General features: G+C 42.2%; 1 protein-coding gene across 4 annotated transcripts in view; it reads right to left on the reverse strand.

Moving 5' to 3' along the window:
* Window positions 1-357: 357 nt before the first annotated feature.
* The window catches only part of DPP6 (dipeptidyl peptidase like 6), a 508,492-nt gene continuing 483,183 nt past the window's right edge, over window positions 358-25,666 (reverse strand). For all 4 annotated transcript variants that reach the window (XM_054818789.1, XM_054818787.1, XM_054818788.1 and 1 more), the window contains exons 17-26: window positions 18,105-18,152; window positions 14,019-14,117; window positions 11,689-11,758; window positions 9,548-9,742; window positions 8,754-8,808; window positions 7,748-7,853; window positions 6,833-6,891; window positions 4,265-4,337; window positions 4,092-4,165; window positions 358-2,536 (exon numbers count right to left, since the gene is read on the reverse strand). In XM_054818789.1, coding sequence (XP_054674764.1) covers window positions 2,390-2,536; window positions 4,092-4,165; window positions 4,265-4,337; window positions 6,833-6,891; window positions 7,748-7,853; window positions 8,754-8,808; window positions 9,548-9,742; window positions 11,689-11,758; window positions 14,019-14,117; window positions 18,105-18,152 — 926 coding nt within the window. In that variant the 3' untranslated portion in view covers window positions 358-2,389. The remainder of the gene's footprint in view (window positions 2,537-4,091; window positions 4,166-4,264; window positions 4,338-6,832; window positions 6,892-7,747; window positions 7,854-8,753; window positions 8,809-9,547; window positions 9,743-11,688; window positions 11,759-14,018; window positions 14,118-18,104; window positions 18,153-25,666) is intronic.

Below are 25,666 nucleotides of genomic sequence, written 5' to 3' on the forward strand. Positions count from 1 at the left end.
TGGCTGATGCTCTCAGGGAGCCTGTGTGCCAGGTCAGCAGGCAGAAAGGGAGGAAAGGTCCATTTTTACCAAAGACTAGAAGGTAATAGGGGTCTTCTCATGATCTGCTACTTTGGGATTGAACCCACTTTGTGCTACTTCATGTTTTCCTCAAAAACAGTCACCATTTTCCATGGTGACACCATCTACCCAGGTCACAGGCAGACTAAATGATGATGTATATTTATTTATAAAGACTTGTTTTCATTTTTCTGACCTATACCCTGGAGTTTGGGCTCAGTTCAACCAGGAATAGCATTTCCAGCAACTCAATGTTTATTTAAGTACTTAACACTAAATAACAGCAGTAGCAACCAGGGTGGTAAAATAATGTTTTATTCCATGAATGAACAAACACTACCATGCCACATCCTAAAGTTCTTTCTACAAAAGATTGTGGACAGAGCAGATTTTTACATTTCTCAGGTCAAGTTCATTTCAGGCTTCTGAGCCTGTTCGGTGTAGCAAAATCTGGACACGCAGCATTCTTATTGTCTATTTGGCATTTTGCCGGATAAAGCAGATTTATACCGTAGTTCTTGTTCACACAATGTTGATGCACTGTAAATTAAAGAAGATAATCAAAACCAAACTAGGTCATTTCTGTAGTTTATCAATATATTTTTTCATGATGGTCAAAGTACAACCAACATTCAAAGCTTAAAATAATGGGAATAAAAAAGACACACTAAAGAACACAATGGAAACATCATCATTGCTGTCAGGATGTGAGTTTACCCACAGTACTATGCAAAAAGTAGAAACCGGCATTGACATTCAAGCTGTCAAAACAAGAAAAGAAATTACATTAATTGTTATATTTCCAAGCTAGTACTTCTAAAGAGTCCTGACCAGCAAAGAAGTGTTAACCGCATGCATGCTGAACACAAGACTAATATTGGATCGGGGACCTGACGAATAACTGACTTACATTCCTTTATATACAACAAAATGAAATATACAGTATTAATACTGGCTGTACATTTGGTCAGAATATTTTACAAGGAGTGACACTAGTCCAAATTCTTATGACATGGTAAGTAGAAGTGAATGAACATTGGATTTCTTTCTGGGAGTTGAATGTTTTCACAAGAAGTTTTAAAAGTTGCTTTGCACTGCTATAATGAAGTGTTAGATATTTTAAAGAAAAATGCTCCCATTTTTTTTCTTTTATGCTAGTGTGAGCAGAAGAGATAATTAAATGTGTTTGGAATGTGTCAATCATTGACCTGGAATAAAACTAAGCTGCAGACAGCATGTGCAATAGATCTCTGCACATTGGTTCTGTTTAAATGGCTTTATGAGATGATCTGCGAAGTCTCTGGTACAAATTCCTGCTAGCATAGCCTCATCTAGCCTTTTCCCAACAGGCTGCCAACCACTTGTTCCAACACTAAAAGAAAAAAAACCCCAACAATTGTGACCATCACATATTTTTCTGTAGTACAATAAAAATATCTCAATGTTAAGCTGATTTGCCAAAGAAAATACTCAATCTTGCAGGCAAAGGCTATGCTGGGAACATGAGAGTGAGATTTCCTTTGCTTTAGTCTAACAGATTTTTTAATGTCTGGCTACCTTGACCCCCATTGCCTCTTTAGACCCCTAAGGTCTAAAGTGAGTTGGTTAATTCAGTGTATGTTTTTTCCCCATACGGAACAAGCTGAGAAGCTGATAAGGGAAGCATAAGACCCAATGAAAACAGAAGTAAAAGCTATGCAAAATTAAGAAATGATTACAGGAAGGTAAAGATCAGTGTAACTACAGCAATATTTTGTACAATTGAATTTGTGTAGCAATGAGAAACCTTCTGAACATGGGAAAGAGCAGGCAAGTATGTATGAATCAGTATCCTTTAAAATAATTGTGCTATAATCTTTTCCATGTATTAGGTTAGAATTTTCTGACACAGTGTGATGCTAAGTATAGTAACCTTAATATGGATGACGGATTTCACTGCTACTGCTTGATTGCTTGAATGCAAAGAGACATTAAATCTTCCAGTCCTCAAAGCGGTTTCTTGGGGTGTTCCTTGAAGTTCAATGTCTTGCCACTTTCACGCTAGAAGTCACTTTGTGGCAAACAAAACACGAAAGAAAAAAAGGGAAGAAAAAGAAAGAAAAAGAGTATGTTGGTTGTGATGGATTAATTTCAGACAGCAGTTTCTGCTGAGTTCACCATGCTTAATGTTCTTCCATCTAGGAAGGAGTTGCTGCCAAGTAAAGCAGATGAGCTGCTTTCAGTTTTCTTTAAATACATGCTAACAACGTGACATCTCTGTCTTCAGGAAAATGATCCAGTTGCATATTGTTAGAGAGATCTGCCTTGTGCTTAGCATGGACAAGTAGGGTTAATCGTCGTCCTCCTCCTCTTTCAGTGGAGCTATCGGGAGTTTGTCCTGAACTTGGAAACACGCTACAAAGAAGTTGACGATGGAGTTGTACAAATGCTGCTCCAATGCTTCATTGCTAAAGTAATGGCTTTCATCGGGGTAAATCTGCAAAGCAACAAGGAAATACACACCATTAGGACCTTAAAGTCTCAGTACTGACCACCTGCATCTACAGCTCGAGCTGGCCTGCAAACCCATTGCTCCTCCTTGGCACTGCATGTCTTCCCACGGATGCACATGATGTCCAGGTAATTCAGGCACCACAGCACTCTGAGCGTAGACTTGCATCTTCCTTCAAAAAGAACTTTTTTGGGGAAGGGTTTTCCATTTAATTCCATTCTGAACAAGTTTGGGCTAAGCAGAACCAGACCGCGCCTAAAAACAACAGCGCTTGCTCCTTCTGAAAACTGAAAAACTGAGTCTGTGGAGAGAAATGGCGTTAGGTTTTACTGACTATAGTGAGGGATTTGAAGAAAAAAAATGTCATTAAGTAAAAAAATGAAATAAAGCTTTCTGGAGAACTAATTAAATAGAAAAAATGTAAGAAGCTAGAAATGAAATAGTTTACACACAACTTTCCATTTAAATGGAACAGGTAACTTCCGCACATATGGCAGGAATGTGAGAGGATTGTAATAGGTTGTCTACACTGGGATATTGAAGGGAGGAAAAAATTAGTTTCTAGGGCTGGATGCTTGCAGGCAGGACTGAGGCATTTCACTGCTGCTCAGAGTACCTCGATCCAAGATGTAGATCCCTCAGATCTCCATTCAGTCCTCAATTAACCTTCAACGTGCATCAAGCCCATTGGTGCCTTCAAGCTCCAGTGTACTAATGCTTCTGCACTGGGAAATGTACGGGGGCACCTCAGTCACAGTAGCACTGACCAAATCCGTGCCGTGCTCATTGCTTAGCTGCCGTGCCTGTGCTCCATCCTATCTGCCTTTGGAGCATGATGGAGTGAGTGTACCCATCACATGAAGCTCTGCAGAAGTGCAGCCAGAGGGAGCTGGTATTCAGTAAATCAAGCATTAGTAGGACTTGGGCACTGCAACACAACTGTCTACACTGTGAGCTGTAGCATGGTCCCTGGCATGGGCTGAGCCTGGGCTAGTTAAACTCTCCTGGCTGTGGCTTAGGATGTAGCAGAGGGTAGGGACCATCCCCATGGCTGACAGATGGGTTCATTGTGGAAGCTTCAATGGCTCAGGCATGGGGCATTCTGCAAATCAGAGATGTAATTTGATAGAAAGAGAGGCTTTCTAGACCATAGTATGTCGTTCACAGCAGGATGTCAGGCTTAAGTGACGTTTCTCTCCTTAAGTTTTCCAGCTGATTTAATTTAGATTCCTGTTTCCCTGTAATTCATCCTGAATTTGGCCTGTTGTTCCCAAAGAAAGTCAACAGCCATCAATTCCTTAGAGATATGCCTCTTGAAACCTAATGCACTGTAATTTAATAACTCTTCTACAACTGTCCAAACCAAAATAGTGGTATCAGATAAGCATGGGAGTACATAGGAACACATTATATGCTGGTGCTATTTCTATGGCCAAGCTGTGTTTGCAAGTGGCTTTTCAAAGCTTGCTTCATAACAGCAGTTTGAGTTCAAACTGCGAAATAACTGTTCAAATATGAAAAAAGGAAACACATACTGTACCTGCAAGCTGTAATTAGCCTTTGCCCTAATTAGGTGTGTGATAAGGTCCGCAGTATGCTGAAAATGGATTTTTTCTGTAAAAACAGATTACAATCATTAAAAAGGCAAATTTAATTAAGAAAAATCAAAGCCGTCCCAAACCTATAATGAGCTCAAATGATGGGCTAACTTACCATCAGCGGTAGCATGAATGATCAAAAATGTCTGTTCCTTCAGTAATGAGACTCTGTGTGCTAATTTGGTGATCTGTGAAGGTAAAGGTTGCAATAAGATTAAAAATCTTGCTAGAAATTAGCAATTTATATGGAGAAAACAGAAGCAATTAATTCCATTTGATACTTCATCGCAAGGATAACAAGCAGGCACCAGCACAGCATATTGTCTTGGCTACTTGAATCAGTCTGGAGGTAAAATAGACCCCCACCCCGTCCTTCCAGGTTCAGTATCAGCAGCAGGAAGAGGTCAGAGACCCTCGTCTGTTCTGATAATGTTCACCAAAAGCCTGAACTGCAGAACACATGGAAAATGTCAAAGTGAATTTCCAGTGAATTCAAAACACCGATGAGAAGTGTGCCCAGGTGCCTATGCCTAAGAACTCTTCAGAGAGCTGGAGTGACTTTGGTATGGTTTGAAAGCCAACCTCAATGAGCTTTGACAGCCCAGGGGAGGATCTGATACTAAATTCAAGTGTCCACTGCTGAGAATGCCTTTGCCCCCAACTATCTTTCAGATGCACAGGGGAAATACAAATCTGAGTGACTGAAAATGGTACTAGGTAAGAGAAATGAAGGGCTTCTCTACTTTTTGCTGCATTGTTCCAAAGAATAGAAGTCTCAAGGAGACTCCAAAAGACTCCAAAAAATTCTTGGAGTGGAAAAAGAAATGTATGTCTCCAATCACAGGTGTTTCTGCTTTATAGGGGTGCGGGGAAGAATAGCTGTCTCAACTTAAATTCATGTTTCCTTCACTGTTGAAATGCATGTGCCCTAGCTCTTATTCACTTACATAAGTTAATGTATTTTTCAGTTAAGATATCCTTGTCTAAGGATCCTATCTTTTACCTGTTTTCATCGTGCTCTTAGTCCTACATGGTTTCCAGAGAAGATAGACAAGTGCATCACCAACAGCAACAGGACCTCTTCTGCCTGGCTATGGAGGTCAAATTAGCTGGCTAAAAACGTTAGCATGTATTATTAAGATATGGTCACTGACATTTTACATTACATATTATGTGTATTATGTGTATTTAAAAGATAAAGTAACTGTGAATGTTACAAGTGGCCCTGCGTATTTTCTTGGTGCTAGAGGCAAGTTTTTGGAAATTCTGGTGGATGCAGGCCTGTTCTGGCTTTCTTGCAGCTCCACACTCTGTATGGCATAAGAAATTTTTGTTTGCAAATTTTGCATGGATGCCCTCTGATCTTCCCTCTATTGTTGGACTTAATGAGTTCTCTCATCCTCAGATTGCTGTCTGCAATGCTTAAGTCTTGTGATGGTATATGCACATATCTTGCACTCTGTTCTCCCCCTCTATGGCTCCTTTCTGCTCCCTCAGTTGTAACCTGCCACACGACAATACAGCTTTTTTGGAGTCTACATCAAGTCTTGAATTATGTAACCTTCATAAAGTTCATGTCTGGTTGGTGAGTTAGGAACAGGTCTTCTCCCTAAGCAATTCATGATTCAACTGGCATGTAGGAGACGTGTATCAGTTAGGGTCCACACCCAGAACAGTGCCATGCTCTGCAGAGAGCTCACGTGCTGTTCCTAGCAGTTAATCCCAAGTCAATCAAAAGCACCACTGTTTGCTTAGGCCAGTTTTTCAATGCACAAAGAGCGCGTGGCAATACGAAGCTCTCATTTCTGGAATATTTTCCCTTGCTTTCACGTCTACTGACCTGCGTTCAAATTTCTAAAAGGACAAAAAGAGTTTGCAATCATCTAGAGATCATGAGTGCAAAATCTGAGACAAGGAACTCAGTATTTATATAGCCAGGAAAAGCTTCCACTTGCAGGGGCACAGGGTGCTACTCTGTAAGAAAACAGTTTCAGACCTTTGCTGCCTTCACGTCTTCTAGCTGAAGACAAAGCTTAGTAGGCTTAACAATGTTTTCCGCATAACAAAGTTTGTTTGTGTGACTATTCTTTATTAGGTTTTTCCTCCAAGTAATTGAAGGAAAGAAGACATGAACCAATTGTTCCCATCATACATATTAAACAATATCTTCGTTAACTGGTGCAATGTCTCCTTTTCCATGCCCTGCTCAACTCTGGCACAGAGTTCTGCCTCCCTAACATATCAAATCTGTGCTTACGCTGAAAAAGCCAAGAGAAGCTGAGCTTCACTTGACTTTGGATCAAAAATTATACCCCAGAGAGAATCAATGCAGCACAACCATTGGGATGAACTTTAAAGGAGGTCGTGACATTGTGTCCACTTGGGCACATCTGAGTTACTCAGTCTCAGATCTTTCAATCTGTAAAACTGGAATAACTGTATTTACCCAATTTAGAGAGGCAGACATGAGGGCTAATCAATAAAAAACATATCCATCATTGCTATTAGAACAGCAAAAGCAGTAAGCAGGCTGAAGGACACCTTGCTGCCTTTCAAACATAGAGATTTTTACTGGTGAGTCCATCTTGCATATCCTTCTTCCCTCCCAAAAAGAGAACACATTGAGGAAGACTTAAAACCCTGTTCACATTTTATCAGGGAAATGCAGTGTCCATGCAGTTACCTCGTATGCTCTGTTATCAATTCCATGCAAGCCCAAGTATCTTTCAGAAAAGGCTGAAGCTTGAAAAGAAAAGAAGAAAACATATCTTGCAGTCATAAGCGAGTACACTGGTGCTTCTGAGTAAAATATTTCAAATGCTAAAAAACATCTTTTCTAACATTGTCTTAGTTAGGATATATTTCTAAAAGTTTTTGAAAATGCACTAAGAATATGTATGATACAGAAAGACTGTAAGTCTTTCATTGTCACCATGTACTTATGGTTTCTAAAAAAGTCACAGAAGAGCCTTTTTTTTTTTTTTCTTAATGCAACTGAGAAACAAGAGAAGAACACTATTGTGTTGTGTCCCTTTCTCCTTTCACATGGGGCCATCTCCATCAACAGTCTACCGCAAGCTCCCGTTGGTCTCAGGGATAACTGTACGGGACCTGAAGGCTGGCTTAACACCACTGAGTTTCATGGCAATCCCCTGATTTTCACTGGCACTAAGTGCAAAGGGAACTGGTATCCCTGAGAGAAAGGACCACCATGTGCAGTCAATATTGCCATCAGAGAGAGGATGAGGTGGGCAGGCTGGACCACAGCTCCCACAGATGGATGGTTCAGGCAAGAAAAAAGCACGTTCAAGGCAGTGGCGCAGGTTGGTGTCAGAGGCTGGAGGGGTTTAGAGCCAATTCTCCTTTATTTAGAAGGAGTGAGTAATAAAAGTTATTTTATCACTCTGACCACCATGGCTGGTCCCACTGGTGCCAACAAAATTGCTCTTGAGAGGGAAATAAAGGTTTATAAGAAGAAGACACATGAAACAAAACAGGCAAGATCTTGGGGAAGAAAGAGAAGATAACTGGGAAAGGATAGGGCAGAAACACCATTTGTGGCCAGCAAGAGGTCAGTGGGCTCTGGGATGGCATTTACCATATAGTTTGAAGTCTGTCAGTGGGGAAAGAGCAGCTCCACAGGCGAACACCTGGTTCTCTTCACCGGCTGGAAGCATGTAAGTGCTCAGGTAGCCGCCGTAATCCTGGAACAGAAATGGGGCAGGGGTGTCAGCGGTCCTGCCATAAGGTGCTGCTGCTTTTGGGTACAAAACCGGGGCAGCTGAGACCTTGCTGCAAATTCTCGGCCATTGTAGAGCCAAAAACCACAAAACAAGGGACATCTCCCTGGCTTTGGCAGATGTGGCTGAAGATGAGCTCTGCACTCGTTGCACTCTCCTGAAGGCAGGAGGGTTGTGTGGCCAAGAGCTTGCCTCTTTTCATCCCACATTATGGCCGCCGTTCTGATCAGATGCATTATCTCTCCAAAATACTACCCCAGCCTTTCGTTATTTAAAATGGACATCGCAACTTCAGCGTCTGCTGTCAGCCTGTTAACAATTCCCTGCAGAGATGCTGCTGTACGTACAGCTCTCTTCGCCCACTCCAAGCCTGTATCTCCCACAATAAACAATTTCTACTCACAGTCCCATTCTCATTTCAAACCGTGTCTACTTTGCAATTGCTGTTTCCCAGCCGGGCGCACACTCTGGTGCGAATCAGCCTCAGAAATCAATATTGTTGTTGTACATTTGTACGACACAGGCTAGATCTGCCCACATTCCCATAGGCCTTAAGGGACAAGATAAAAATGAAATGAAAGTTTGCAGGGGAAGGAAAAAAAAATTAATTGTCCAAGAGCGTTTTTCTGACAACTAGTCGCTTTCTGCCCTTGGAAGTTCATTTAAAAAAAAATAAATTGACAAATACATTGATAAAATGAAACCTTTCATCTTTAACATCTCTGAGCAAGAAGCAGTCTATCTCAAAAATAAATAATAATAAAAAAGTCATCACTGACATATTCAGTAAATCAGGATTTAGCTCAGCTGCTTAGCCACATCAGCCAACTAGAACAGCACAGAGGAACAACGGGAAAACGTTACCTTCCCAAACACACCGACTCGCATTTTATCAATGTAATGCTCCTTCAGCATTGTCCTAGAACATGAGAGAGGAGAAACAATGGGTTAATAATATTTTTCCCTTAGATATAGCAAACATAGTGTGATTTTTATCAGCTTGAATTTGGGATCGCTGCAGAAAAATGATGTAGACAATCTAAATTCATGCTGCTACACGCTGCTTTCACATGTGTCTCTGTTCGATTTAATCTTGCAAACCATTGTGTTGGATTTGACCAAGCAATGGCAACAAATAACCTGCACCGCCTCTGAAAGTCATAATAAAGCTGGTGCTATTGCACCACAATGATAGCGTTTTTAGCGTGATTATGTGCAGAATAAATCTAACAGTATGACAGGACTTGGCATTTAGGGTTTTGCAATGTTTTTTTTTTCTATTTTAAAAAGTTTAAGGCTTTAAAGATGGATTTTTTCCAACTACCAGGACAGCAAAAAATTAATGTAGGAGCTGATATTCAAGCTTACTTGTTTGTAGCTGTATGACTGTACAGAGCTAAAAATAAATAGGCTTTGAACACGTGATACAGATAAGTGTGCTCTAATTTAGCTCTGTTAAAGGCTTGTTTTTCTCCTTCTGCACTGGCTGGCATGATCTCTCTCACATGCCATCACTTGGCCACAGCTGTATGACCACACTGTCCTTCCCTCCCATCTCCTTGTTCCACCCTACACACCATTAAAGCAACCAGGACTAATGACAGTCTTTAGTTAATTATCATTAATGAATTAATTTCTTCAATAACAGTGTCATTCACCGGACAGCTTCCAACTGATCCTTCTCTTCCAAAAGGCCCAGCCTCCTCTTAACCTCATGCAACAGCTTAGTGCCTTGGAAGCCACTCCCGCGGCCGTCGAACTTCAGCACGATGGCGTTGTGAGAGCTGACCATGACGCTTTCCCACGTCACCTCAAATCTCTCCGTTACGATCTGGCTGCCAGGCGTCCCATCTCTGAAACAGAAATAGGCGTCAAGCAAAGGCAACGGCACCAAGCACGGGCCAAACGCTCTCCCCGGGGCCGTGAGCTTGCCGTGGCAATGGGGATCGGCAGCTCCCGCGCACATCGTAAGGCAGGGCAGATTTCAAGAAGGGGAGACCAGTCTTTGCAATGATCATGAGCAGAAGGCTGATTGTGTGGGATGGGTTTTGGGGCTGGGGTGGAGGCCGCAGGCTGGTTTCTGCCTCCCTCCTTGCACAGCAGCTATTGCTGCGCTAAGCTGAGCTTTGAACAGACCTAGCAAGCACATCACTAACTGGGCAGGATTCCTCCTGTGAGTAAAGCAGGGCAGCCATGCAGAGGTCAGTTGATTTTTGCCCATTTATGCCTGCTCTAATCTATAGCTATTTTCTACAGGGATTTATCTGGTGGAGGGGTTTCCGTGAGGAGCCTGGCTTTGGGTAGTGCTGGGACTGCCAAAGTATGTTGCATGGAGCTTGCGGACATCAATTCCCCTTTCCTTTACTGGCATTTGGGTGTCATTTACTGCCCCCGTTCACCCCGCCCAGACCTTCCCTCTCCCATGGGCTTCTCCAGAGTGGCTGTAGATGGAGCTCTCAATCACTTCTGTCACCACTGCTTAACACAAGAACACTTTAAAGCAATTAAACAGCTCAAAAATGTCCAGGTTGGCCCAAAATTGGTGGGTAAGGGGGAAGAGTGGGCAAGATTCCCTCTTCACCCTTCTGCTTAGGGCCCAATCCTGCCCAGGAGAACTGTCTCAAGAAATATTGACCCTGCTTCAGCCAGACAGTTTGGAAAAATCGAGAGATGGTGATGATGAGAAGTAATATTTTAGGACTGGATTACTGTAGAGCCACTGGCAATTCCATCTTCTTGTCTTTTTGGGGTTCTCAGAGACATCGCTGCAGGATTCTAATGCGCGTGTGACTTCAGTCATTTGCATTTATTCAGGCGAGACCCAGGCACATCCAGCTTTGGAGCCAGCCTAATCAAGTGCTGTTAGCTTGATGAGTACCAATCTTCCTCAAGCACTTGTATAATGAAGTACATTTTCTCTGCAGTAATTTTGTGATGTAACGACATGCTTATTGCAGTGTTTTTGTCCTTCATGGAGGGATGTGCAGGATGGTGTTCAGGCATTCGTCAGGCATTCATCACTCCTGCATGAGGTTTCTCTCCTGGGGTGTTTTCTGGTAGGGAGCAAGCGATGCAGTGGGATGCAGCCAGGGCCAAGCAGGTTCTTCCAAGGTCAATGACTTCCCTCTCCCAGTTTCTTTCCAAATTGCCAGAAAAAACTCAGTAATGTGTATTATTCTTATTACTAAATGTTGCATAAAGAAATACCCATCTGCTATGCCTGCCAGGAGGAAATCCTACCTACCTACTATAAATGCTGACGTTGTGAAGGTCTTCAAAGCTTTCTAGCTCTCCCTTCACTCTCACTTCAGGGAATGCCGGCATTTACATGGGAAGGACTGCTGCGTGAGGGTGCTTGAAATTGAAGTTCTAGTATGGCTGACTGCATCCCACGCTAAAACTACTTGTTAAGCGCAGGGTGAGTGCCCTAAGCACTGGGACAGAAAGCCAACATCCATCTTTTATTCCTCCCCCTCCTGTTTCTGGCCCCAAAATTACTGAATTGCAAGTGTACGTGGAACAACTTTACAAAATCCTACAATTTACTCTGCAGGATTTCGCTAGGGCACCCTCCTGTGAGCTGAAACCCTTGGCTCGAACATGGGAGAGAAGGGAGCTACACCTAGCCTTCCCCAACTCCGAGGTGAGACGGGGAGTGGGGACCAAGGTGCTGGACTTAGGTGCTAAAGCAGTCTGGCATTTGTTGTACAAAATATATGTTAAAAGGCTCAGATCATGGCTGAAGTTTCCATGCTGCCCTAAAAACGTGACCAGAAAGAAAGGATGAGTGAGAACTTACACAACCAAAAGCAAGGGGTAGTGCGCGGTGTCTGAAAAGGTTGCTGGCTTTAAGATTTGCATTGGCAACTCTAGGGAAAAAAAAAACAACAAACAACAACATGTCTTCAGTGTGGGAACGCTGACATAACTCTAATAATAGATTTTTCTGGTGTTTTGGCCACTTATGAGCAGGAACAAAATGGCATTTCATCAGATGCACTGGTAAATAACACCTCAGGAACACAGATGTTGTCAAAGCAAAGACCCATATTATGATAGCCGAGGTGACAAGAAATGTAAGCCGGGAGTACAGCACGAGCTGTTCAGTCATGCGTCACTTTTACAGCATTCAATTAACATCTGGCAATAGCTATAATTTTCCTTTTTGGCAGCTGGATGAGTGACGCAGCCAGAAATCAATATTTCAGGGCAGCAGAGGAGGGGGAAAATTGGCGATGAAAATGATAATTTAAAACCCAATTAAGTATGGTGGCTGGGGGGAGAGAATAGGATTATTTTGCTACAATGGTGTGAAGACAGATAGAGAAACATGTATTTTAATGCTAACTTCTAGAGGGCTTAATTTTGCGGTAAAACAGGAGGTAACTGTGCTGAAGCCCACGTCGCTATACTGGTACTGAACCAATGTAAGCGAGGGACGTGCTCACCAAATTCATTTAACTCCTTCCTATGGCTTCGTATCGATAGCCAAAGACGCTGCCAGACAAATGCTTTCCATATTAACGACAGAACATTTATTTTTACAATGTTAACTACAATCCAGATTAGCAAAGGCCCAGCAATTAAATTGGTATTAGGAGCATTTTCAGTAGATTAATACACAGATTAACCGTGCGGTTTAAGTGGTTTGCTTTGCAATCATTGTCTGACACTCTGTCTAATTAGTTATTCCATCTGAATGCTAATAGCTGCAAATTGGATCAATGGGCCAGGGACAGCCAAAAAGGCCATCGCTTGACTTTAAATATAACTAAGCTCTACATGCGGTGCTCCCGAGGCTGTAAGCCCAAAGCCTCGAAAATCCAGGGAGGGCACAGAAGAGCAGCCACGTGGTCGCAGCCAGCTTGTATTTATTACACGCACACAGATATATTTTAGGTTAAATGACCAGAATCATGTTTCAGTGATGCCTGTAGTTAAGAAATTTGGCATGAAACTGAGTTATTCCTAATAAACTGCCGGTGCCACTACGAATTGGCTCACGGTGGGGATAGACGTGATCTTTATGACAGGCTCTCTCCCCATCTCTTCCTGCCCGTAAAGCCTGGAAATGCATGCCCATTCTTGTTATGTCATGCACTGGTTTATGTTCCCAATGCCCATGTGGCACGCAGAACATTTTAGGGCCATTATGATCCTTTTCAAATGGCAACTGTCTCTCAGCCTTTGCTTCGCATTTTATAACACCTTGTAGTGGCTGAAATGAGTAACCTGCCATCCATCGCACCTCTCTGCTTTCATTTCGCTGCAGCTGAGCTGAGAGGCACGCTCCTTTCTGGCATGGGAAATATTATGGGTCGTACTTTGAACCCAGGTTCTTTGGTTTTTTTTTTTAAAGTTGCCACCATACACACAAACTGGGATTTTATAGAGCTGTTGCAGAGCTCTGAGTATGTGGCTTTTCCACATAGAGGTAAGATACCTGCTTACAGCCAGAGGAGATGCTTTTTAGGTTGTTTCAGGCAGAATTACAGAGACAGGCAGAAAATGCTTACGCTTTGGCTGTTTGCCATTAGGCTTTTCCCTATCTCCAACCTCTTTGGCGTATAGATATGTGGGCAATGATTACACAAATGGTACACATAATGCACCAGCTGCAGATACAAACTGCTCCAAGTTTCTGCCGCCTTTACTGCAGGTGAAATGTCTTTTGGCTTTTCTGATAAAGCTATTTTTTCCCCAAACCTATCAAACGATATGGCTTTGAAAGGCGGCCACAGCTATAGCCAGTAAGCACATACAGTATCCCACTTCAAACCCATCTCAAATAATACACCAGTCCAGCTGGGGCAAATGCCCTGAACAATGGGGGCACCACACCATGCCACTTCCCGGAGTAGATTTTTCTCTACAAAGAATATTTTAAAAGGAAAAAATCCCCAACGCTATCATTTTGTCTTTCTTCAGCTGCATTCTCATCGAATCCTGTCTCTGTAATAACCTCCTTATGTAGCACATCCTAAGAGAGTGCTTTGCAAACTGTGTGAGTTTATTGAGAGCCAACGTAATTTTTCCTCCTGCCAGTCTAGCCAAGATGACTGTATCATTTCACACCAACAGCAGTGAAAAGGAAAAAGAAAAATAAGAGAGAGGAAAGGTGCTACTTACTGTAATCGTCTATCTTGATTTCCATGTATTCTACCTTAGGCATTTGCCTGTCATTTACAGTCAGCTGCACATTTTCATTTACCTCCAGCTCAAAAATTTCTGAAAGAAGGACAAGATCACAAAAACTTTTGGCATTGTTTGTGAAAAAGCATTTTAACATTTTATAGCTACCTTAATATTTGTAACACAAGTTTTCTTATAAAACAATTTCCTTCTAGTTCTCACAGATGTCTAATTCAGTTAAGTCTTTGAAACCCTTTCCAGGTTCTGTGTTGGCAAAAAGCTATATTCCTGAAATCGGTGACATTCAGCTGATTTATAGCAAATGGGAATGTGACCTTCCTTGTTGAGGGAGTATTATGGATCCCAGTCAGATATTTATCTGCCATGCAAAGCTAGATATCAAATGAAGCAGTCCTCAAGTCTGTACCCAAGTTACACATAATAAATGGGTAAAGGGAGGAGACTACGGAGGGCTTCAGGACAAGGTTGTGCTGCTACACAAGAGAAAATCCAGGAGAAGGAAAGCCACGGGGAGAGAAGAGTGGACAAAGACCATACAAACCTGCAGCGTCAGGTTTTGGAGCAGTCTTGGTGTTCTGAGTGTTTCAAGAATTGTTCATTTTGCTTGTGTGTCTTACCCAGGGACTCTCTGGGACTGAAATAGAGGATTCCTTCCTCCTTCCCAGGATTTAACCTTTATACCCCCCATCCTGGCCATCTGTTCTAACCGCTGAGCCTCTTTGAGAAAAAGCGGCCACCTCCAACATCAGAAAGAGCAAGTCCTTGCCAGCTGGTAAGGAAAGGGCTCGTCTTCAGGAGACATTTCAGGTTGTATGTCCTAGGTGGTGGGAGATGTCTCCTGGTGATGGTGAGGCTCCTGAGCCCCACGGAGGAGGGATTCAAGGGCTGGGGGCATCCCACTGTGGTGGCAGCGAATCCTGGTCTGGGGAGCGCGTTGCAGTGCTCACCCCCATGGCATCAGGCTGGGTTTGAACCAGGGGGATCCAGGGCATTATCTCTGCCATGCGAACCTGAGGAGCATTTGAGGTTTTGCACCAAATTATGTGTTTTATTGACTGTAACTTCCCTTTTGAGACACACCGATAAATAGATGTGTAACCCCAGCTCCTCAAATACTACTTACGGTACCTGATTGTCACGCTCTCGTTGCCCATCTCTGCTGAATAGGCCGGCACAGCACAAAAACATGCCCCTCCCCGTTAATTCATTTCACAGATCTTTCAGCAATAGTATATTGGTTCAATGACTATTCACCCTGCTTCTGAAAAGCCTGGCTCATCTCTGTTGAAACCACAACCCCCACAAAAGTGCCAAAGCAACGGCCTATTACATTTAGTTAAATATTAAGATTCTCATTTAATTATGGCACACACAAGTAGCTTTATCAGCAGAAAGGGGCTTGCCACGTAGGGGAATTTAGTCAAGCCGTTTTATTTGTTCATATAATTGCATTCACAGAAAGCCAGGAAGACTGTGGAGGAAATAAAAAAGATTGGCATATCTCCTAAAGGACTTTCTTTTCTGCTTTAGGACCACAGGGAGCTTGAGTCTGTGGAGTACAAATGGTCATTGCTTAATTAAATGTAAGCACTCTATAATATTCAGTGCAACTCACTATTATCAGATTATTGCAGAACACAGAGGCGAACTCCCTCTATAGAGTAATGGGCTCATATTAAATAAGTAAATTCAGAAACATGCAACTGTCAGTTGCCCTTTATTCAAAAGCAAAAGAATGAGGGGGGAAAAAGGAACCAGGGGAAATGATAATCATATGCGGAAAATCATGAATTTCAGTAGGGAATGTGTTCTGTGCATGACTAGATCAAGTTCTCTATTTAATACATGCTACACATATATGTCTGTCAAAATAAAACTACTCTCGGTGTGGTTTACGTTACTTTTTTAAGCCCTTCATTTGCTGTTTCTGTTTTACAGTATCTCTCATTTGATGCACCTAAAAGTATTTTATAAAACTATACAGGAGGCTATAACATAGATCACGAGAGCACTGTCCTGTACATGCTGTTACAGCCAGTCAGCCATCTCCGTGTCTACGGTAAAATTAAGGTATTGTGTTTAAGGGGGGAAAAAAGAAAATCACTTTGGAGCTGTAGGTCAAAGCTAAGAAACTCTCCTGGCCCTGTGGCAACATCCTCTGTTTTTGTAGACCAGAACAGGTACAAGCGCCAACTTTTGCAAATTAATACAGAAGTAGTTTCAAAAGGGACCAGACCGGCACACGGAGCTATAGCCCCAGCCCCCAGCAGCAATAACGCCGGCTCCGCAGTGAGACCCTTCCCCTGGCCAGCCACATCAGTGAGCTCCATCATGGCACTTCTATCCAGAAATTATAGACCAGTGCGGAAACTGAGGCACGAGGAAATTATATATTTATCTCACAGTCACCCCGTAAGCGAGGTGATGGCAGACAGTCTAAGTCATGGTCCAGAGTACGTTATCCTTCTCTGCTTTGGCAGAAAGATCTCTCTTGCTGCCCTTACATGACAGTCACGCAGCAGTATATTGCTTTAACCTAACTTGTTCCAGGATCCTGCTAAATTTTATGCATGTCTTTCTCTGCAAAGGAACATTTTAATTGGAATAATTAATTGAAAAGGATGGGAGGATAAATTAGAGTTAAACGTACAATACATTTCCTTAACAGTATTGGACACTGTTGACACTAGATGGAACGCTACTGAGTATTTCTGTTTTAATGGTAGAGGATACAATATGGAACAAATTTAATTTTAAATTTGATTTTAAAAAATTCAATCAGGATTTGGGATTGCACTCTACACATCCTGCTTACAAGCAAAATTTTTTTTAGGTGGGATAAGGGCTTGAAATGCATGTTGCCAACAGAAATTGAGAGAACAGGGAATAAAAAGTCACACACAGAAACTGTATAAAGCAAGATGGATCCTGTGCTTTTTTCACACATGTCCTGGTGCCGCAGAAGTCTTTCCTTTGACACGTACCACCTTCAGTGGGAAATTAAGCAGCTCAGCATTTCACAGAAAACTTTTATTTTGGGAGCGAAATTCCCTGGTTTCCTCTGCTCCTTTGCAGATACAACAGCAGCGAGTTGCTGTAAATCCAGTTAAGTGAAACTGATACCTGATAAACTGATACCGGCCATGGACAGAGCAGCTAGAATAAAAGCGTTGCTTATTATTTGTACTACAGCAATGCCTAACGTCCCTAATTGCAGGTTAAGGCTGAGCTAAACTCTGTATTAAAAAGAAAGAAAAGGGTCTCCCATCAAAATGACGTGAGCAGATAAATCTTGGTCTCACAGGAGACTCAGTCCCACGCCATGCTGTGAAGTCTCCTGAGGCTCATGAGAGAGAGAAAGGGGCACCGTGGTGTCAGACCGCTGTAGAGAAGGGACAGAGAAGGGCTGTCTGTCTGAGGCTCCCTGCCACGCTGACTTGGGGCAAAACAAGGATCGTTCTCAATAATTTGTATTGCTACAGGTGTGAAGGAGGAACCTCAGAAACCTCATGGCGCTCTGGGCTCTACAGGGAGTCCTAACCAGTTTGGCAATGGCTACAGCCAGTACCAAAGATTTTGAGGTAAGAAACCTGCATTTGGAATAATTCCAGCTTCACACTGGTGTAGATGTGGCTCACTAGCATTAAAAAAGCTGTACTAAACAAAGAAGTGCTGCAATCCTTGGGAACAGATCAGGAAACCAGGCAGAGGTACAACTTGTGGGGCTCATTCCTCTGCGTTATCTCTTTCAGCCTGATAATATATATCAGTGATTTTTTTTTTTTAAATTGTAGATTTAGCTAAATATTTCTTATTTTTGAGTAGGACATAAATCAATACTTGTGAAGGACTAACAAAAAGAGAGAGAGATATCTGAATTTTGCATTTTTTTGAGAAAGTTGATAACAAATGTCATGTCCAAACCACTGTCTTCGTGCCCCAAGACTTGGACATAGGCAGAGTCTGGGCTCCCCGCTAGTGTAAGTTTACTAAAAAGCAGCTACTATCATCCTGCCTGGCTACTTTGCTCTGAAGAATTACAAGGCTCAAGCCCATTCTTACTCTGTGCACTGGTTGTGTTGTGAACAGTCACCATCGGGACTCGGGGACCTTGAAAAGAAGAAGAAAAGAACTCGGTTAAATATCTATCGAAGCACACACAGACACACGCGAACCTGGTTTTGAATTCCACGGAGCTGAAGACTCCTGAGACTTGCTTTCCATGCAAGAGTAATCTAAAAAGCAAATCACCCTGGTATTAGAAAGAGTCTATGAATAAATGACAGTACTGTAGACTTGAAGATATGTGAGGTTTCAAAGCCCTTTCCCAACGGACCACTAAATGCATCTTTCCCTAATTTGTAAACATTACAATTAGCACAAACACAATTAAATCACTTGCTTTTTAAATTATTCTAATGACACTCAAACATCACAGCACAAAGCATTTACATTTTATATGCTACGGATAACTGTTGCTGTTTTGCACATGGTTGTTTTTTTTTTGTTTTTTTTTTTAATAAAATGAATTAAACACCAGTTTGACTCTTACACTAAAAAAAGACCACATATGCAGTCTTAAAATGCAGCATTTGGGTATTGAAATCCATCAGCAGGATACCAGGATGATTATCATTACAAGGCAATGCACATGAGTGAACTGCAGAATTCATTGCCATAGGATGCTGCAGTCTTTAGGATGCTGTAGTCTTTACCACAGGCCGCTATAGTCTTCAGCACAGGGTGCTGTAGGATGCTACAGTCGTTAGCACAGTGGTCTGGATTCAACTTCTTGTTCAGAAAGTCACCAAGTGGCTGACTGATAGAAAAATGGGATGGTACATGAGATTAGGTTCTTTTTGTAGCTGTCAGCTTCTTTCTCTGTTTCTCAACTACCATCTGCTGACTGTGCTTGGAGACAGGACGCTGGGCCAAAAGGAGCTTTGGTCTGACCCAGCACAGCTACTCATAGGTTACTACCATACCCATTCACAGCTTTTCCAATGAGTTTGACAATACTGCTCAGGAAGATGGAAGAAGCACTGCAATAATGAAATGGTTAATCCTTAACATCAGAGACAGTGGTTATCTTACTTTCCTTCCCTTTCCCCATAATGTAGTATGATGCAGCAGCAGCATCTGTACGCCCGGCAAAGATCCCAAACAGCAGGGCCAGAGGCTGCCATGCCGTGTGTGGGTGAAGATCATAGATCAAAGAATCACAGAATCATAGAAACATTTAGGTTGGAAAAGAGCCTTAAGGTCATCGAGCCCAAGCGCTACCCTAGCACTGCCAAGTCCACCACTAAACCATGTCCTTAAGCACCACATCTACGCATCTTTTAAATACTTCCAGGGATGGTGACTCAACCACTTCCCTGGGCAGCCTTTTCTGATGCTTGATAACCCTTTTGGTGAAGATTTTTTTCCTAACATCCAATTTAAACCTCCCCTGGCACAACGTGAGGCCATTTCTTCTTGTCCTATCGCTTGTGACTTGGGAGGAGAGACCAACACCCACCTGGCTACAACCTCCTGTCAGGTAGTTGCAGAGAGCGATAAGGTCTCCCCTCAGCCTCCTTTTCTCCAGGCTAACCAACCCCAGTTCCCTCAGCCGCTCCTCATCAGACTTGTGCTCCAGACCCTTCACCAGCTCTGTTGCCCTCTGGACACAGTCCAGCACCTCAGTGTCTTTCTTGTAGTCAGGGGCCCAAAACTGAACACAGCACTCGAGGTGCGGCCTCACCAGTCTTCGTGGCAGGACTTCTCTTTTGTATGTACTGTATTTCCAGTTCAAACTTCCTATGCGATGAGGGTGTGCAGCTGGTGGGGAGGGCAAAATTTGGAACCATCTGTACAAACGACCCGTGGAGGAAAGGTTATTAGAAACAACATTTCCTACTTTCTTAGGCTCTGACAGTCTGGTGGCACGCTGCTGGCATGCAGGGGAAACCTGCCGTTGAACTACATTGATATCAAAAAACATTTTTTTAAGCTTTGAAATTAAGACAACTTAATTTAAGAGGCTTGATATTCACTGAGACTCAAGCCCCTTTAAGATATCTTGAGTCCTTCAACCTACAAGCAAATCCTGCGTGATCACCAGTCACGTACATCAGCAATTTGTGTACAAGCGGCTGAGGAAAAGTGCCTGAAATGCCGTAACTGCCAGTACGCACACAAATGGCAACAAAAATGGGTAACTGTGAGCCACCCATACTCGTTCGGTAAGTGAAATAAGTTCTTGAGAGCAAGAAAGATTTTAGGGTGGTATAATTGTGTCAGTGGTTTTCCCCGTGCTGCCAAGAAACTAGATCCCATTGCTTACCATCGAGAGCATTACATGTAGACCTTACCTATACAGAGAAGAGGCAGAAAAAAAAGTCTTATTTATAATTAAGCTTACCGATATGGCAACCTGATTTTTGTTTCCTAGTAACTGAGAATTTTCTTCACTAACAATGGAATTCCTTTGTTTGCACCATTTTCTTTGCATGCAGCTAAGTGAGTATAATGCACAGAGGAAAACTGTGTTTTACTCACCAGGATTTAGCTGAGTTTACCTTTCTACTACCAATACACATTGATATGCTGACCGTATTTATTTATAAATCTGCCCTGCTTTTTCCCCTGCAGTCTCAGAAGCCAATCTGCTGGGAAAGCAACAAACCTAATAAACAATTCATCATGAGCATGATAAAATCATCACTGAAAATAAAAGGAATCCTCCCAAATGACTTCAATCGGAGCTAGAGCAGTCCTTTAATTAATGCCTAACAAAAAGAAAGGGATAGAGAGAGAAATACAATGCATATAATCCTTTTATTTTCTAATTTATTTTTCCTTTTTGTGTTGGCACTGGCAAAACTGTGAGAAACTAATAAATAAAGAAAAAAGCCAGTATGTAGTTTAGAAAATTCCATGTACTATATATTGTGTTTCATTAGTGTCTCACTACCTTATGGTCATCTCCACGAATCAATATTTTAAAGTGAGGTCCCATACAAAGATATACAGTTTGAGGTAATATAAAATAAAAATATTTTAAAATATGCAGCAGTATTCTTGAAAAAGTATACTTTTGAGTTTCTCAATTTTTATTTTTCAACAAATTAGGAAAAATGCTAAAGACAAAAATCTACAGAGTAGAATCATCAGATTTGTGTGAAAGATTACTCTCAATATTAAATATTCCCCATGACGACATTCCATTTAATAATGCATTTCAGTTTCAGCAGGCCGAAAGTCGTTAAGAAGAAAAATAACTTTTTTTTTTAGGAATGATGCAAATTGCTTATTTCAATGCCAATTTTTAAAGTAAAGCAGCCTAGTTACATGCTAGACTATGTCTTTTAATACGCACACATCAAGTCTTTCAACACTCACAAGTCGAGTGCCTAATGCCTGACAGGGATAGAACGAAATTCTTGAAATTAGGAAGTGTATATTCATTAGCTGCCTCCCATACTTTATTTTTAAACCTATAACGGTGTGACAGTCCCATTACACATGCCATCTGGTAAATGCCATCCACTGTCATTTGCAGATCTGAGAGTGAAACCTAATTTGTTCAATGAACTGCTGGGAGCTGACAGAAGCAGAGCGAGGACATCCTCTGCTCCGTGTCTCCTCTCTCCAGAGCCCTTCCAAACGGGCTTTGATTGGGACTCCTGAGCCCTGGCACATTCTGCTGCTTCTGTTCTTTAATCAGCACTGATGAGCTCCTGTGTCTACCCGTCCCCCTTGGAAACTTTGCAAATGCTCTGCCTCTTGCCTAGAGAGGTCCTGAGCACACGTGAGCATCAGGTGCAGGCTGGATGTAGGCACTTGCCTGTGCTCCTTGCAGAATAAAACACAATGTGCTCCGCTTAAAGAAAGTAAAGCAGATACCGAGCTGCTTTGCTATTGATGTGAAAAGGTAAGAGCGCCCCAGCACATAGCCCGTAGCCTGGGTGACCGTTCCCAAAACCGGGGGCAGGCTGCTTTCCGGCATGACGAGGTGATGCTGCTGCTGCTGTCGAATTTCTTTCCCCAGCCCCGGCTGCAGAGGGTTGTTATAACAGGGCTGTGATATGCCCTGAGGTGTGGCACCTGGCACTGCTGCTCCCTGACACCTCCCTCAAAATTTTTAGGATGCTGGGTGGCACCGTACAGGCTCTATAACCCCGTTATCCCTCTCTGCATCCCTCTGGCAGGAGCGCGATGGGATGTGCTGGAGCACTCTCAGCTGGAACCGCTTCACCTGGCTTGAAGCTCTGCTCCTCTCCTCGGCTCCAGCATTGCACCACCTAACTTCAGTAACTTGACAGCAGTTTTAATGCTGCTGCCTTATTTCTAGCAAAAGCGAAAAGACCAAAACAATTGGCAGGAGAACTTCTGTGTGTATAGACATACTCTGTACGTTCCTGGATAGACACGTAGTTAGCAATGCTGCATAGACCTCTAGTTACTGGAAGGAGATTTTCAATTAATGCAGCTAAAAATCTGACTTTATCATAAGGTCTTTGACTTTAAAAATGTTACTGTCATTATCCATGCTAGAAGTAAATTAAGCCATATCGCTATAATGACACAGGCAAATTTATCATCAAGGAAGTACTACCCGCCGCGATCTGAAAGTGCCTCAGTAATTTGACAAGCAAAAGCATTGGCCGTGGCTTGTCATCAATGTTTTAAGCAGCTTTCATTGTTATTTCCAAGATGGTTCTGCTTAAACACTATCAGAAAGAAGCAACTCTAGCTATTTAGGTGCTAAAGTATAGATTTCCAGAATAAAAATGAAAAATCATACAACTGTGAGCAAAATATTTACCCTTCACTTGTTTTGTAATACTTTTAAGAGAATATTCATGTTTTCATGATCTAAACAGCATAGGGAATCATATCAGCTACAACTTTAAAATGAAAGTACTGGTTATAAAAAGAATATGAAGTAAAATTGCAAAAAAGATAATCAAAGTTATATAAGTGTTAGAAAGGGAAAAAAAGAGGAATTGTCTTATTCTTCTCATCCGTATTCTCAAAGGCTTCAATGTGGCAGATAATTTCAGACCAGAAGCTAAATTCACAGTGTGTAAACAATGAAAATTCAAATATTCTCTGCCAGTGCCACCAGCATATCTCTTAAGCGCTGATGAATGATTTAAAAGAGCAGCTGCAAGCAATGGGAGCTGAGAGGGTCTGGCTCTGCACAAGTGAGATAATTGGCAACAGCCATCTCTGTGTACAGATTCCAGATCTCTTTATTTGCTAATCTATGAATTATTTATACGGGCTGCATAAAGTTCAGATGTTGGGGTGATATTATCATCCTAATAAATAAAGACATGGTGAGTTCTGTGAACCACTGCTTACAATTAAAATATTTTCCCATTTACAGCATTTTCCAGTCTATGCTACAGACAGATGTTCGTGCTGTTTGCTTTGGCAACCTTGTTGACACAAACATCAAACAGATTTGTGCTGCTCTTCACCCTCCCCAAGGCATTTAATTTTTTAATCTAATCTTTACTTCCTCAAATGTAACTTGTCTTGTAAAATAATCAATACTGTCTTGTTCTCGGGCAATATGCAGGATTGCACAAACGGCACCGATGGTACTGCTTGTTTCTGCCCTGTCTGATACTCGTAATAAATTTCATGCTTACTTTATATAGAGCAGAAATAAATCTGGTTGTTCTGAGGTGACTTCAGTTAGCAGTGTCTAGAGGGCAAATGAGCAAGAGATTTGTCCTTAATTATATTACACAAAACAGCTCTGATGAATTCTTCAGAAGGTTGCTCGAGTGAATAAGCATGGTCAAGTCCTGAGTTTGTTCCATGGGATTTTGAGAGGTGCCTACAAGGAGCGGTGTGGGAAGCTGGGCTGACACTAACCAGCTCCATCCTGCTGCCTCTCCTGTGGTCGCTGAAACACAGAAGGACATGGGACCTCTGCCTCTGAGAAGACCCTCCCTTGCTTCTTCAGGTAATTGTACTTGTACAATTGCACAGGTAATTGTAATTGACAAACGCCCTCTAAATAGAGCTCTGTTTTTGCTGATGTAATTCCTACTGGTGTCTTGCTCTTCTGGTAGGAGCTGCCTTCGAACTTGAAGCTACACCGGCTGTCACTCCAGTTTACACCTTTTTGGGGATGTGCCAACAAGCTGCTTTCCACTAATGGTGAGTATTCCCATTACAGTTGGAGCAGTCATGTGTCCCCAAAGCCCTCATCCAGTAGGATAAATTAAATTATTTTAGCTCCCTTTTGTAAGACAAATTTTCTTTTCCTCTTATCGTTTAATGCAAGAATGTTTCACATTCAGTTCCTTCTTCCTGAACAGAAACGACCAGGGCTCTACCCCTGCTGCAGAGGATGTCTTAACTGGTCCTTATACAGTGAAATGGCTACTTGCCCAGTTCTATGGAAAATTGTTTGCCTGATCCATCCTAAAAGAGCACTTGCCTTTTCCACGGCCACAGCCTGCAGATGGTTTGCGGAGATCCAGTGATCAGCATTGCATGCCCAGACACCCATCTCCTCTTCCGAGGCATTTGTCACTCAAGCGCTTCAAGCATACAAGACAAATTCTTGCCCTGAGTTGCTACGTGCTTAATCTCGGTCTTCGTACTGTTAATTTCTCCCACTCCAGCCCTGCAAGACAGCCAGCTTCTCCAGTATTTCTCTCCGCCTTCTGATGATGCTTATTGTCTTTATGGCCTTAACAAATTTCATTAGCCGCGTCCAGCTTTGGGTTCCCAGGCTGCCAGGGAACAAGCTAAGTAAGGTCATTCCCAAGACCAGCTCCTAATGAACCCTGCTGCTGATCTCCAATTAGCCTTATATTTCTCTTCATCATAATCTACTGCCTTCTTTCATTTAGCTGGTACTTAACCTTCCCTTACAATACTTTCACTAATCCCCATCCTCTCCTTCCTAATTAATATCATCCAATGAGGCATCACATCGAGTAGGCTGAGTGAAAGCATTTCCTTCCTTTCATGTGGCTTCGGCTAAAGTTTTCAAAAGACATAACGCAATAATACATGTGGTTGGTTCCAAGGGGGAGTGAGGAAAACCTACAACTTTAAAGAAATGTTGCAGGTATATTCATCCATTTTAGCAATAAGATCAGCTGAAAAAAGGTTAGGAGAATTTGCTTGCAGAGTTCCTGAACCTGATAGTGCACTGTGACCATGTATTGGAGATGTAAATACCAGAGGTAGAAGGGAACCACTCCAGCCCACGTGGGGATCACTGACTTCCCAAAAAGCTATGGTATTATTTTCTAGTATGCTGGTTCAGATCTATGGTTGGAAGAACAAATCTGAACAGAGAATTCCCCATACCCATATCTCTTTTTCCAATTTCTGTTCTATTTTCTGCCATTTCTAATTGAATCTCTCATTAATTTAACCTCCCTCAATTCAATTTTAATCCAGGCTTTCTGCAAACTTTGAAAAGAGATGAAAGCAGAAGTTTAACATTTGTCCCTGTTATTAAAATATACTTGAGTTTCATATTGGATTAGTATATGCTAATCCTAAGAGAAATACCGTATGTGGAGGAACATGCCTGACATTTTCTGTGCTCCCTGCCTACCTCGGAAAGTCTCTGGATAACTCAGGATGGCCATGGAGGT

Source organism: Grus americana, chromosome 2 (genome assembly GCF_028858705.1).
Source record: "Grus americana isolate bGruAme1 chromosome 2, bGruAme1.mat, whole genome shotgun sequence".
Lineage (NCBI taxonomy): Eukaryota > Metazoa > Chordata > Aves > Gruiformes > Gruidae > Grus > Grus americana.